General features: G+C 41.2%; 1 protein-coding gene across 1 annotated transcript; it reads right to left on the bottom strand.

Moving 5' to 3' along the window:
- BMP10 (bone morphogenetic protein 10) lies at nucleotides 1-8,307 on the bottom strand. Its single transcript, XM_054804447.1, has 2 exons — nucleotides 7,877-8,307; nucleotides 1-4,222 (listed from the first exon to the last, which is right to left on the bottom strand). Exons 1-2 carry the CDS (start codon nucleotides 8,208-8,210, stop codon nucleotides 3,279-3,281), a joined length of 1,278 nt encoding a protein of 425 aa, XP_054660422.1. The 5' UTR covers nucleotides 8,211-8,307; the 3' UTR covers nucleotides 1-3,278.
- Nucleotides 8,308-15,724: the final 7,417 nt, after the last annotated feature.

Here is a 15,724-nt window from a genome sequence, read left to right on the forward strand (position 1 = left end):
TCAATGCACACTACTATTTAATGTGAAAAATGAATTCTTTTAGAAACAGAAGTCACAGTACTAATAAGGAGGGAGGGAGGGAGGGAGGGAGGGAGGGAGGGAGGGAAGAAGGAAGGAAGGAAGGAAGGAAGGAAGGAAGGAAGGAAGGAAGGAAGGAAGGAAGGAGTAAAGAAACAAAGAAAATGAAAACATGCAGTGGAATACTTTTTCACGGACTTGCTGCTGACATTACCAGCACTTACAGCTTGGTAGCACTGGCTTTTGTAATGCACTCACCATATTAATTGTGTCGTATCTATATGGACAGGTGTATTTAAAGCCAAGCACTTCTGAGTTTGCAGGAACAACCTTAATTTGCTACTCAGGGAAAGCAATTTATAAAATAACTGCCCCTGTTTTTTTGGTATTATTTTGTCTGATCTCTGCCATCTAACTGCATGAACATTCAGCAAATATCTTTGCATAATTATATTCTAAAGATAAGGTAAAATGTAAGGCTTTGCTCATAAAGCAGGCATGCAATCCTAACAGACACACATTAATAAATGAAATACCGTTCTCAATAGTTCTCATTTCAGGTTATGAACAGCATAGGTGCAGCTGAAGGATTCAAAGGATGCTCAGTGTTCTCCCAAAATAGCACAACAGGATACATTTCATGCTTTATGGTTTTTCACCACAAACTCTGGCTGAAATCCTCTTCAATAAGCAGTACAGTCCTTGTTTCTTTATCAAGAAAATTTACTAATATCAAAAGGCTGGCTGGCCCCTAATTCTAAAAAGCTATCATTGATATTTTTACTAATCTTGTAAAAATTCACACATGCAGGTTTACTAACTGATAAAATTACATGCTTACCCACATTGCATTGTACTGTAATACACTGTATACTATCTGCTCTATTGCAACAGATGTCTGGCAATAAGAGAGTGCGAAGGCAGCCACTCTGCTTTGCTATGTGGTCACTTGAACAGTTATAGTGATTATGGGTGATTACAGTGCGTTATTTATTATTGTTAAGGCACAGGCCCTCCTACATGCTGTCCAGAAGCATTAGTACTCTTCAGTAAAGGACAGTGGTGCAAAAAGCACGCTGGTCAGATCACTGCCACAGGAACAGTCGCAGAAAAGAGATGATAAAAGCAAATGTCGGATTATCTCCCTAATGCTGGATTATCACTCCTAACAAGGTGAATGGTTTGTCTTGGCAAATGGCTTCATAAGAATTGTGGATAGTTTTGAAAGGATCTGTGCAGTCACACTTCAACCGTTGGCTGCTGCAGTTCATGTCAGCAGAGCAAAATATCACACCTCTTACAAATTCTTTTAACATGCCATTAACCACAGACGACGATTGTAGTGCAGCTCAAGGGAAAGGTCTGAGCGCAGTGTCAGTCACTTGCAGGGTGAGATCTGCAGCAGGCATAAAACAATATAGCTCCATGGCACAGCCTGCTATCTGGAAACACACAGCACGAGTGGAGACTGCATAACTCTACAATAAATGACACGGCTGACCACTTAAAGCAACAATACCCCTGCAAGAATAGTTATATGTTGGACAAGACCAGAATGCAATTTAAATCACTGCACGGAGCAAACAGTTCTGTAAGCAAGGGAGGTACCTGTGATATACAGTATTTACAAATATCTAGGGGAGAAAAAACAAATCATCAACCCCAATCTCTGTGCAGCACAACTCAACAGAGAGATTCCATGTAAAATAGGATCAGTACAAGGTTTTATCCAAGTGGGATTACACACAAGCACAAAAATAAAACATTCTGTATTCTACATTATATTACAAAGGCAGGCAGTCAATAAATAGGTCAATAAATTATGGGAAGCACAGAAGAGTATGTGTGAAAATAGGTGAAACTGGCTTTAGTTGGTGCATGATAAAGTCTCTTGTGTTCATTTCCATTAAGTGGTAGAGTGATTCTTTCAAAGACCCTTATCACTTCCAGGGAAGATAACTTTCCCTTAAAAGTGTAAAACAGATGCAGGGACAGTACAGTAGGCTCTGGTACAGGCTAAAAGAGTCAACGTCACTTACACTTTCCCAAGAATCTGACAAATTTGCAGCTTAGTATAAATAAAGTGATGGGTCTATTGTTTCTCAGCTCCAACACCTTCTTATCACCACGATTTGCTGCAGAAGAGTGGCGGAAACATGGCATGTGACTCTATCATATGTAGTTTAAGTGTGGGGGGCAATATCTTTATGAATTGACAACTCCAGCACATACATAAAGGAAAGATCCTCTCTATCTAGCTGGCACAAAGGGGTTTCCTTTTCTGTCTAGCTCTATGCAGACTAAATGCAATACTACCTGGCCATTTGAACTGGATTAGAGAGCTGTACTGTGTGAAATTTACTGGACTGGGTAGGGGGACCAGGTTCTTAGCTGGTATAAACTGGTACAATTTCAAGGATTCACTTATTTCTGCCACCTAAAGATCTGGCCCTTGAGAGACAACACATGGCTAACGCAACAAAGCCAGTGCTGCTTTACACAGGGTGCTTTTGTAATAAACTTGCACAGGGGGAATTTCTTGCTGTTGCATGTCAGAGCACTGCATAAGCCTGGCATTGCTCCTGGGCCCATTGCTTTACTAAGACAGACAGGAAAGCGAATGGCTCCCTTCCGCTCCAGATGCCAAATCATCCCTGCCAGTTCCCTTTAACTGAGACAGGGAAAGATTAAAGAAAGGATTAAGAAAAAAGGAAAAAGGTCTAACACTTTGTTGTGCATTAGTGATTTAGGAGCTTGAGAATTATCAGGACTTAAGATCTACAGAGATAAATTTAAAAAAAAATAAAACTCAGAGCATGTAAAGATTTTACACCAAAAAAACCCTAAACGATCAAGGTGTGTATTGCCTATAGTTGACCTATCTTTAATAGTTCTGGAAATCCCTATAGATGCCAATCAACATTTATAAAAATACAAAAATATGCCTTTATTTCTGTGAATTTGAATGCGCCCCTTTGGCACGAAGAGCCCTCCCAAACAATCCAGTGATCTGCTCTATGCCCTGATAGGAAGAAAGACTCAGACAGCAGCAAAGAACAGCAAGAAGCAAGCAATGGAACAAAATATACATTTCCTACAGTCACACGACTTGCCCATTCCCCATTACAGGAAACATACAATTATCTGTACATGCCTCATTAAATAACCTTATTAAATAGGAAATCCAAAATGTACAAATTTACAGACTGAATCATTAAATACTTTCCCTGCGCACTCCCCTGTGCATGCATTCCCTGCTACTATCTGCAGCCACACTCTGATACCACCATGCCTTCGTATTTGAACTTGTAGGTGACCACCCCGGCATCTAAGTAGAGAATAGAGATGGGATCGAGTTTGGTGGGCACGCAGCAGGCCTTGGAGGCTTTCTGGGGATTCTTCAGGTGAACCAAAGTCTGGACAATGGCATGTTTTGTTGGTGTGACATGCTCTGTTAAGGGGTAGGCGCACACTCCGTGGCACTCGTAAGCTTCGTATCCCGCCGGGGCGATGATCCAGGAATCCCAGCCAATCTCCTTGAAATCTATGTAGAGTGGAGTCTTTTTACAGTAGTTGCCTTTTGCATTCCTCCGGATTCGAGCAGTAGAGTCGTAAATGATGTTGGAGCGCATCTGGAGCAGTGCCTCCTCACCAGGCTGGCCGTGGAAATTGCCAACCTCCAGGTTTTCCAAGTCCAGGAGCTGTTCATGGTCTATCATTTCATTCAGCTCTTGCTTCTCCTCTTTTTTGTCACTGCTTTGGTCATCAGAGAACACAATCAACAGGGGCACATGCTTAGCCTCAGAGTTGATGTCAATATCAATTTTCCCCTCTCCATTTTGCTCCTCTCCTTCCCTGCTCTCTATATGAACTTCCAGCCGGTGCGTGGTCAGCCCTGCCCTTCGCCAACGCCTGATGGCTTCGGTGACCTCGAAGCTCTCCCACTCGCTACTCGTGCCATAGATCTGCCTGGATGCCAGTGCCACTGTCTTCCTCTCTTCCCCTACCCCCATACGGTCATTTTCCAGCACTTCAAAAATAGTGACCTTCCGGTCAAGCCCATCGTAGAGCATTTGGTCCCGCTCCACCAAGGTGTAGAGCCTCAGCTCTGCCATGGTGATTTCTTCATGGTGAGGGATGGAAATATTGAATAGAAGAGGGTATTTCCGAATTCCTGTAACACCTATAGGGTGGGAGGCCAAGTCTGGAAACGACAAAGATCAAATATTTTAGAAGGGTCAATACATCCAGCAATACATGCACCAAAGTTCATCTGACATGTCTGGCATTGCTTGGTTTCAGTTCAACAGTTCCAGGAGAGTGTTTTTTCATCATTTCCCAAAACCGTACTTGTAAAAAAAGGCTGACTTTATTTTAGATGTGTAAGGACAGCAAGATCCCAGACATGATAAAGACTATAAACCTGGACTTATAGATTCTGCTTCTATCCCCATGCCTTCCAGGGACTTCCTTGTCATCTGGAAGGATTACACATTAAAAATGTGTTGCCTGATACTGAAAAGAAATCACTTCTAGGTTGCTTAACAGCAACTATTTAAGAAATGGGGGAAAACATTCATCAGTGCAGGAAAGAAAGGGAAGAAGGAAATAGCACTGGAGTGAACATGGGACGGATGACATATAAGCTGCACGTGCAAGAGCAGCAGTCACCTGTGTATGCACAGGTATCTGTGTCTGCTTAGCATTTCTGTGCTAGCAAGTATTCCCTTCTGTTGAAACATCCCTCAGAAACTGAAAGGGCCAAGCACTGAGGGAGGAAAAGTTGATTTGGAAGATGTAAAGGCTCCTGGTTAGGAAGAGCAGGCAGCGAACATCCAGTGTGAACCACCAGTCAACAGAAATCTTGCCACAGACTCAATGGGCTTCAAGTGAGCAAACAGCTGTACTCAGCCAGGCACTTTTGGCAGCTTTAGTCAATAAAACATATAAGTAGTACATAATATCTACTTGTCAGTCAGGCTGTCTGTCCTATCTGCATCGTTTGTTTATACATAGGCAATATGCATTTCTTCACACAATGCAGGAACCTTAGCTAATGATTGTGTATTTGTTGCTGAATTACTGTGCTGTCCACTTGTAACCCCAAAGACAGATTAGGACATGAGGACTACGGGTAACATTTCTGCAATGGCAAACTACTTGCAACCTATTACTATCTTCATCTCTGACTTCTCCAATTTTGATAGGTTTGTAGAAAAATGACACTGATAAAGCTGCAAGTATTGGCAATGCTCCATCAGTGCACTTAAGCAAGCAGTTAACTTAAGCACATGACTCGTCCTACTTAATTTCATCTTTGAGGTTTTGAGGCATCTGCCTTTTTCTTTTTTTTTCCTCCATTTTTCACTTTCATCTGTTCATAAAAAAAAAAAAAAAAAAGAGGAGTGATTCTGCTTGCCTTTCCCTACCTGTCAATTGATATAAAGTTGGGAGCTGAATATACTCTGTGCAGCATCAGGGTAGGAGCAGACTGAGCTGAAAGACATGCTATTCAAGCTTAGCTATAATCTCCGTACTGGAAGTAATCATTGGGATTTCCTAGACCTTGAAACCCTAAAGCAAGTCTGCAGTGATTACATATAGTGACAGGGTGGAGAAATGCCACCGGACCACATAGAAGATGAGCACAGGTAATTCACCAGGAGGCAGGGAAAGGCCACACCACATGGAAGAAGCCAGGTGAGCGCTAGCAGGGCATGAGAAGTGTTCATTTCTAAGTCAGGATGTGGCTCTGCTCTTTAGCTAGAAAGTCCATAGGGTGAAATACCTCTTGCTGTTACCAGTACACCCCTAGCAGGTTCAGGCAGGGAGATCTGGAGTCCATAGGGAAAGAAAAATTTCCCTCAAGACCTTTACTCAAGTTTTAAGAACCAATTACAGTCCCATTTACAATGGAGATGTTATGGTCCGTGGGTTAAAACAAAGAGCTACTTCCAGCCATGCAGCATGTTCTATAATGTTCTTATAACAAATTTAATAAAGGGTTCCATGGATAATAATGAAACTACCATTACTGCCAATTTTCAGCAGGCAGGTGAACAAAGACATTCCATGGTCTGTTTCTGCAGTCCTGATCACTGCAAGTAATTAATTTCTCTATCAAAAGAGCTCTTTATCTTGAAATGCATGATCCTTAGTAATACAGACTTTCAAGACATATAACAAGCATTAATTGCATAGTCCCTCTAACCACATGCGTTTATGAAACTGTCATCAGCAGCTCACTTTGCATCTTGCTGTTTTGGATTGGAAGAGGTGAGAGAAAGACTGAAATGACAGAAAGTTAAGCCAAGTTTAACCCATCTGGTGCAGAACTGCAGTGATGAAATAGGCATCAAACATCATGGTTACAGAAAGGCACAGAACTGCAAACTGCTATGTGCATTACTGGCAAAAGGTCAGTCTGTACCATTTTCAATGCTGCAAACTTCAAAGAATTTTGGTTTTGCCAGTGGAATGATTTCAGATTCACGTCATTAAACCACACTGCATTTTATTCTTTAGTATACTGTTCTTGGTGATTTTTATCCCATTAATTTTTTTCCCTGAATAGTGCAAAACGAGAAAAGAACAACACGCATTCCTGCATGTGTCTTCATTTACACTGATAAGCAGTGACAGGCACGGCTGTTCAGACGAGTGACCGCTCACCAGTGGGTGTAACTGGTTTGCTATCAACCCTTCAATAAATTTCTCCACACTGGAGAAAAGAATATGTTAAGAAGATTTAAGCCACAATATACTGCCTCTTCAAACCAGAAACATCTTGCTGGTAAAGAGTGTCTGGGCCTGGCAGAAGGACAGAGGAGAACAGAGGTTTTGGTTTCTCTCTTTGCATCTCACTGTGTTGCAAAACTGAAATGACTTGCGCGTAGCCTCTCCTTATAGTTCATCACTTTGAAATTTCAAATGTTAGAAAAAAGCAAAAATTACTTCTATACTTTATTAATGAGACTAACAAAGGATGAGAGAAGCCCCACGGCAGTTTGAATAGTTGCATGTACCCCTGAGTAGTTAAAATGAATCAAAGCACTTGTATTTGCCAAGTGGAATAATCGGTATTTGGAAACAATTAGTTGAAAAATGTTTTTAACATAAAACCTGTATCAGTACAAATAGGTATTGACAAACTATTGAGCGTTAGCACTGAAAAGTTATCTTGTCCTCACGGAACTGAAAGGAAAAGCTGAAGCAGAAACATAGGGAAACTACTTATGGTCACAATTAGGCTTCTTCAGCTTTTTTTTTTTCCTTAATAGGAAATATTCTAGTCCTCCAAAGTAAAGCCTAAAAGTTATCCAAAATTCTGCTTTACATATTTCTATGTGTTTGCTATACCATGCTCAGATGCCAAAGGTAGAAAATGTTACAAATCCCATGAGGATCAATAGCGAGAGCATATTAACAGAAAGCTGTATTCAGTTAAGCTCATAATAGGAAAACATTGCACCTTTGAACAGTGTGTAAAAACATTTCTTGCCTTAATTTCAAATATTACTTAAGGTATCCATTTGAAAAATCAATCAGGTTGTGTCATTATGGGGATAATGAAAATGATGCACCCAAATTATACTCAGTGCTGCCCACATATTAAAGAAACATCTTCTCCCAAAACCTTACGATCTCAAAAGCAAAAGACAAGGGATCGATCTCACAAGAAGTGGGATCTGGGTAACACTGGTACGAGTAGTGTAGCTGCCTATTTCTAACGTCATCCTCACTGAAAGGCCATTTTTCCCCTAGTGCGGTCCATGCTCCATGCCTGGTAAATACATTTCACATTGACTTTAAGGGCGCTCATTTCTATTTACTTCTCCTAGTGATGCACATATCTTACCTTCATTTTTGAAGCTCCTAATAATATTTGCGGATGGCATAGATGTCCTATCAGTGGCAAACCTGTTGTACAGCTCTAGCATGTACTCTGGTGGATCCACCTTGGCTGTTTCATGCAGGGGAATGTCAGAGAGGTTCAACGTCTTCAAAAATTCATTTTTCATATTCTGAAGCAGTGTGTTGAAATCAACACCATCCTGCTCGGAGAGAATCTCGTCGAAAAGAGGCACGTCTTCCTCCAAGGAAGAGTGCTCCAAGCTCAGGATGGGACTGCAAGCGGCAAGGTGAACCAAGAGACAGAGGACAGCCCACAGCTGGAGGACTACAGAATCCATGACTTCGCTCTAGACTCCAACCGCACTCAACAAGCTCTAGCTCTCGTGTGGGCTAAGTGGCGGTTTTATCCCCTGGGTTGTACACTGCTTGTGTCACAGAGAGATGACAAGTTTGGAAGCTCTTGTCTTGAAACTTGTGATCCGCTCTGCCTCCCCCTTCCCCCTCCCCAAAAGCAGGTCTCGGTAATTGGATATGGGTTGCTCTCTTCTATGGTTGCCTTGCCTCTCTTATCTCATGTAGTGTAAGCTGTTCACCAGATTTGTTGCTATCTTGCAATCCCCTTTCCCTTAATGAGCGTTTTGTAAACATTCTGCGCTAGGACACTCGGAGATAGGACAAGTTTCTCCTCCAAGAGGAACTGCCCTTTCTTTCTGCCTCCTGGTAGCTGACTTCCTTTGCCGTGCATGAACAACTTTCATCCATGCAGATTTCAAACTAATCTGTAAATTCTACAGAGCATCTATCAAAACCTACCAATTTTGCACCAAAGAATAGCTCCCTTAAGGTAACAACTCTCCCTTTTTCAAAACTATTTTAGAGCCAAGTCTTTACATTACACTTACAAAGGAACTTTGGGAGAAAGTCCATTCTCCTGTGCTTGTACAGCACACAGCATGGGAGAAGAGCTCTAGGTACTACCATAATGCTGGAGTCACAACGCCCCGAACACAGAGGAGCAGATGAACGAGGAAATTTTCTCACATTGCAACTATAAAGCTTTGCAAGGGCTCTGCTGGAAAGAGTGCTTTGAAGAGAAAGATCGAATGCAAGCCAGAGAGCATGGCCTCTAAAGCTGGGCCTCAATTTTTTTTATGCAGGCACCATATGCCCACATTGTCACCACGCGGTTTAGTGCTAAAGGACTTTTTTTTTTTTTTGCAGTGCTTATTTTTGCTATAAACCGCTCTTTCCAGATCTGAACATCAACATTAGTTGAATGCTAGCACTCAGTGCCACGTGCCATATAAATGCTCAGAAACAGAGAGAGGACTGGAGCACTTGCAAATGGTTCAGAAAAATCTTTCCTTCCATCACATCCATATGTGACTTGGCAGGTTATAGTTATTCTTCATTTAGTCACAGCACTGCCAAAGAGGTCCTCCAGAAATTACTGAGAACACACAAAGGCTAACAGACTACTCTGATTTCTCAATTCAAATAGCTCAGAGGCACAATGTGGGAAATATGGAAATGATTTTGCCAAAAAGATGTGCTAAAATTATTTAGTGGCCGTTTTTGCTTTAGTGTGCAAATTTCAACAAAATGTGAGCATTGCGCACGCAAAAATCGGTCTAGTTCTTATATAACATCATCCACTCAAATCTTGTTCTTCACAGACTTTTTCAAAGTGCCCTTGTTTTGGAAAAAGGGCCAGAGCTCAGCTTCTATGCCTGAGTGGTTCAGCACTCAGAAAAAGAGGCATTTCTTCTCATGCTGCAGAGTTTCGCATTGCAAGCACCAAGAACTTTACCCAAAGACTAAACCACCACTGATCTGCCGAGTTTTCTGGACTCTGCTTTACCATTATGGCTAAGCATACCCATTGATTTCTTACCCTATCTCTGCAACTTTCATCCTTCTTCAATAGCCCAAATCTATCACTGGCATAAATGGCCACAACTCCAGTTAACTTAGAGTGATACTCAGGCCATGCTTGTCTTAAATTCATCCTCTGTTTTTTTCATAAATACCAGCATCTTTGTGAAAATCACATGCAGCACTGATGTCATGGAGCCAGACCTCAGCATGGCCTTTTAACCTCGTTTTATTCAACTTTTCTTCTTCTAAACATGGGGACTTTGACAATAAAAGCTAAGTACATAATCAAAGTCCCTGTTACTGCTATACTACATTAGAAGAGGATAGTTGAGCTTAGGAAGATTAATTTAGATCGCATTGTGGAGTTCACGGTTACCTGCACAAGTTTATCTATCCTCTGCAGCCTTATCGAAGGCACATCTCTGAATATTGTGGCTTTCCAGAGCTAAGCACAGAAAACTTAGGGAAATTTTGGAGCTGAGTTCAGGTCACTTCTGCTAATTAACTTTAAAAGAAAAGCACAATCTTCTTTTTGTTGGTGATTCATCACCTGACTATGCTGAACTAAAGCCCTTACTGCCATAGGAAGTGAGATTAACATTAAAAACCATGAGAACAGACTTAGCCTTAACTTTTTCATGCAGGACAATACTGGCTACTGTAAAGGAAAGTCTTCAGGATGGCCTGAAGGTAGAGGATGGAAACAGAAATAGTTCCCTTTTTTTATGCTTAAATATTAATTTCAGAAATGCACTGATTTCATGTATATAAATGCAGAGATTGTTAAATGAAAGAGATAAGCATGTTCTAAGAGCCTGGAAGGCAGCAGGTGCTGAACCTCCTCAGCACTTCACAGCATATGGCCTTATCCTCAGTCCTCGCTCATATTGGGGTTTCCTTCTTAGACAAGCATGAATAATGGCTTGACTGCACAGGCAACAGGACACAGATATGCCTTGCATAGCTCGTAAGCACCAGGATCTACAGTATTACATGGCTCCTTTCTGAGGGTTTGGGGTTTTCTATGAAATTTAGAGCTGAAAGTTTTGAATTCAAAAGGATTTCTTTAGCATTTGTATAGCTCCAAGGTTTTTAGCTGAATCTCTGCTCTGACTACGAACACATTGGCTACTTTTGAGGACTGCACCTGGCCATTAATCAGACACTGAGTGAAATCTCCTGTTACTCTGTTAATCCACATGAACAATTCTAGAGCCAGAGGAGCTTTTCTAGGTTCACTCCACTTTCCTATGAATTAAAACTTAGTCTGCCGTGCAACTCTGGTGCGCTGGGTGACAAAACTGAACAACGTTACTTTAATTGCTCCAGCAGTGACATAACAGCACTGACGCTGCCCTGGAGCAGAGGCTGGGCTAGTGACCTCTCTAAGCCCTGCTAAGTCCAGACATATTTTCTATGAATCTGTAATTTCACACCCTGCAGATATAAATATGTAAAATAAAAAGTAGCGTGCGCACAGTAATCTGACATAAATTTCCTAACCCACAAATATGTCATCTTGATTCAGCAGCTCATTAGGAACACAATTACTGCTCAGACATTCCAACTGTCTTTGCATTTCCGCTCTTGTTTTGATAACTCCTTGAACAATAGCATACTGAAGGACAATGCAGCCTGCTGTGTTATATACAAACCAGCTTTTGCTGACTTTCCTAGCTTATTCAATTTAGACACTTCTGGCAATTTGCCAGATGAAGAATACCCACAGAGTACATCTGATATAAAAGCAACTTCCTGTTTCTTTAGGTTGCAAGCTGATGAATTTAACACATGCTTTTTTTTTTTCTTTTCTGAATTAAAATGTTTAACAGAAGGGCTTTATTTCATATCACTGAAATGAAGAGGTTTGGCCTTTTTTTCACATGCACTGCGATTTACAGGCACAACAAGTATCCTAGAAAGGAAATTGCCCTGAAAAAAAATCTATGCTAAATAGATTAACGGAAGTAGCTGGAGAGAGAACATTAATAAGAATCACTGTTTAATTATTATTCAATCTGTAGCATAAACAATGAGCACATTTCATTAGCAATAAATGGTGCATCAGGCAGGCAGAGTTATAGAAAGGTCTTTTGACTCTCACTCCTAGGACGTTTGTGTTAGTTTCCCCAGTGAATTTGCAGTTGTACATGGGAAAACACAGCTAATGAAATCCCGAGCCTCTGCACGGAACCTGGCAGCATCAGGGAACAACATTCAGCACATATGCAGCTCTGTTTAATTAATGTTTTGCCCTTCCTATTCGAGCTGGCACTATGGGGTGGACACTCTTTATTCTTATGCCACGGCAAGAACTGGAGTGGAAATCAGCCCAGAGAGCAAGGAGGGCCTTTCCTACTCACCAGTGCTAAGCAGATGGGGCATGAACATGAGCGGAGCGGACAAAGCGGGAGCCAAGGCTACGCGGCAACTCCTGGGAACAGCTCAGCTGTCGAAAGGGTCAGTCCTGAAGATTGTGGGGCTCCAAAATAGACTCTAATCTCAGGCACCCCACAACTTCCTCCAAGCCGATGCCTCCACGGCTTCTTCTGTCAAGAGGCAGCAGAAGAGCACGGGTTTGAGTAGGAATGTGCGAAGCAAGCTCGGTGCTGAAAGGCTAGAAAGTGAAGCAGGGCTTTACGAAGTGTCAAGGTCGATGATATACAAGATCGAAAGGGTGTGATGCTCCTCTGGGTAAGAGAAAGTGGGGAAAAAGAATGTGAAGTGTTTTTTAAGCATCCTCACCCTTCCTTCGTCTGATTTTCAGAATAGGAACACCTCCTTTCACTAACACACTCGAAGCAGATTGGGATGTGGAACCTTTCCCAGGAGAAAGTGATTAATGGTTGTATATGTGTCCTGGGCTTTCTGGACATAAGTAGTTGCACAGAAAATAAAAAGAAAGTTTTCCAGTCAGTTATAATGTCACATGTAATTTCTCCATGTGTACACTCAGGTGGATTTTGGTTCAGTAGTTCATACCTTTATAAATTTAAGATTTTAAAATTAGATTGTTATTACATATTAGGTTTTTTTAAAAACATGAAAAAATTGAAAAAATGTTTCCTTTTTTCTATTTTTTTTCCCTTTTCTCTGATTGTTTTTAATGGATTCTGTTAAAAGAGTCTCTCAGAAAACATCACCAAGCAAAAACAAAGAGATTAAGGTTTCAATAGAGGAAAACGGAATTGTTCTTGGTTTAAATGCAGAAGCATTACTGAAAAGCAAATATTTCTGAGTTCCTTTTTTTTAAAAAATATTTGAAGAGATATTTGACAAAAAAATATTCAATTAAATAATCTATTGGAGGGGGAGAAGATATTAAAATATTGTCTGCCCTGCTTATATATGAACATAAATATCATAGATAGAACTGTGGCAGGAATGTGGAGGTAAGAACATTTCATTTCAGATTTCACAAGGGAAGGACTCTCATCTGCTACGGGCTCCTGGGGACGTTTCTTATAGATCTTCAAACTGCAATTCCAAATCCCCATATTTAGGGTGAGCGAGATAGGAAACCTAACAAGCATCAAACATTTCCAGTGTCCTATGATTTCAGAAAGCTTTACAACTTTCATTTAAGTTTTATGCTTATTTGTCAGCAGCACAGTTAGATGATTGCATGTGCAATAGATAAGAAACAAATCCCGTCCCCCAAGAACATACACTATACGTGAAGAGACACACAGGGTAGCAAAGGGAAGCATCCCTGTTTCATATAAGAAAATTTATCAAACCACTTGCCCCAGGTATCAGAGGATATAGATAGGAGAGCCAGCAATGGTGCCTCAATTTCCAGAACTCAAAATGCAATGTCTTGCTTCACCACAAGAAAATATCCTATCCCATCCTGCTTCTGCAAGGGATTTGCATTATAGGAAACAAGGGAACCTTTGTTTCTACGCTAAAACCTTGGAGAAAAAAAAATAATGTCAAGCCTGACAGTCTTTTCTATATGACGCAGAGAAGTGTCACTCTCAGCCACACACTGCTTTTGCCCATAAGTAATATAGCATTAATAAAGAAAAGGGTGTGTTTTAATGGAAGAACAGGAGTGCCTTTGGTGATGTTAGTCAGCCCTCAAAATACTGAGATCTGTCTGAAAAAAACTCCACACATTTTTCCACTGCACAGTGTAAGGCTGTATAAGACACATCTTTATCACAGCACTTTGAGCAAATCTCAACATTCAGACTGAATCAACAGCAAGACATCTTGTTGAGAAGTTCAGACTGGGCAAACCTGAAATCCTTTTCAAAACCTGTGTAAATGCAGGATTTCAGTTCAAGGCTGCTCTCTAATCACGACGCTACAGACGTATATGCCATTTCACAGGGAAGGAGGAGTGTGATGCAAGCTAATGCACTCTAGCAACTATCACAGCATGTGATTTGAATTTTTCCAAAATACAGGGATGAAATTATTACGAAAATGCCCTACAATGGTCTCTGTCAGGAGATAGCTGTGGCATGAGGTAACTGTTGAATGTGATATGGGAGATAAAGAAGAGTGTGACACTGACAGTGTGATGAGCTTGCAATGGAATAACTAAAATTAGTTTCCATTCCTGCATCTGCCTAAGTTCTTATTCCTGTATGCCTCAGTTCATGGCTGCTCTGGATTTCCTTTCCATAAATGGGCTGTTCCCAGCAGCTCTCTATTCTGATTCCAGATGTCACCGGAAAATGAAAAGATAGTATTCAATGACAGAGTTGGGACAATGTGTAGCAATGCATTACAACCAGTAGGATTGAGAAAAAGAAAAGAAAACAGGGAGAAGAAGAAAGTCACTGTGCAGCCAACAAGGGCAGGGAACTACTTAAACTGTATAACACAACCCTCCTTCTAACCCACAGACAACACCGAAGTGGGCATCAATAGTTTTATACGGGAAGCCAGCGGTACATCATCTTCATCAGCTATTTGCAGGCAAGTGAAAAGGCTAGGGGACAAACTAACAAGCAGGGCACAAAAATCTACCTGTACTGCTATGGGCAATTCCCTTTCTTCTCTCTTTCTTTCCTGCTGCGGTGGGAAAAGCTCCAGGCTCTAGGAAGGGAGTCCATCAGTGTGCATGTGCATGAGTGCAACCTGGTCTTAGCTGAGGGTCATTGGCCGTGCAGCAGTATGGCTAAATAACGATAAGCAGATATTTTCAAGCCAGCGCAAAGCCCAAGCAACTGAAACAGAAAGAAAAGAGTTGGAAATAGCTGGACGTTGCCTTCCCATCAGTCACATGCCGCAAATTCACTGCAAGCTCATGGCCTCATTGTTACTGCAAGTCCCAGGTCCCTGTGTGCTCACTCCCCAAGCAGTTACTTGGAAGAGCTGCCATGTTCTAGTGGGATTGGGTTGGCTTTGTATTTGATCGGGAAATTTCTAGCACGCACTCAAGTACGTAGCTCAGTCCTGTAGTCAGAGAATGATACACAGAAAATTCATAGATCCTTACACGACAAAGGCAAAGCAGGCCCTTGCTTTTGCATCTGCTTCTGTACATTCCAGTATTTAACCTTTTTTACGCTAGGCCTCAAAATTAACTAACATAGGCAATCAAAATGCTTACATTTAGCACAAGTATTTCCAGGAGGAGTAAGCGAAATATTTGCTTATATCATTTATGGGACAGAAGATGTCTCAAGAAATGTATTGATTGGTTGCCACTCCCATTATCTTGGTATATGCCTCCATGCAGATGGAGGCCCTAACTAATATTAAAAGCTCATTTAAAATTTAGTACCCTTAAAGGTCACAGAATTTATTAATTCAGTCTGACAATTCAAACTCGGTGAGACATAGTAAAAAATAAATCAATTACTATTTGAGATCTTCACACAGAAAGTGACGGTACTGCAGTGCTAATGAACAGCAGAGTAGGCATACCATTTAATACCAGGCGTTTTGACTCTGCAGGCTTATACTTGATTCACAGAACAGTTTAACAGAAGAAGGTCAAGAGAAAGTTTTAATT

This window comes from Grus americana, chromosome 26, assembly GCF_028858705.1.
Source record: "Grus americana isolate bGruAme1 chromosome 26, bGruAme1.mat, whole genome shotgun sequence".
Taxonomy (NCBI): Eukaryota; Metazoa; Chordata; class Aves; order Gruiformes; family Gruidae; genus Grus; species Grus americana.

What these genes read in the sequence shown, in the direction of transcription:
- BMP10 (XM_054804447.1), bottom strand. Translation starts at nt 8,210, where the DNA reads ATGGATTCTGTAGTCCTCCAGCTGTGGGCTGTCCTCTGTCTCTTGGTT. An exon ending in TAGGAGCTTCAAAAATGAAG is followed by an intron (nt 4,223 to 7,876) that starts GTAAGATATGTG and finishes TGTCGTTTCCAG; the next exon opens with ACTTGGCCTCCCACCCTATA.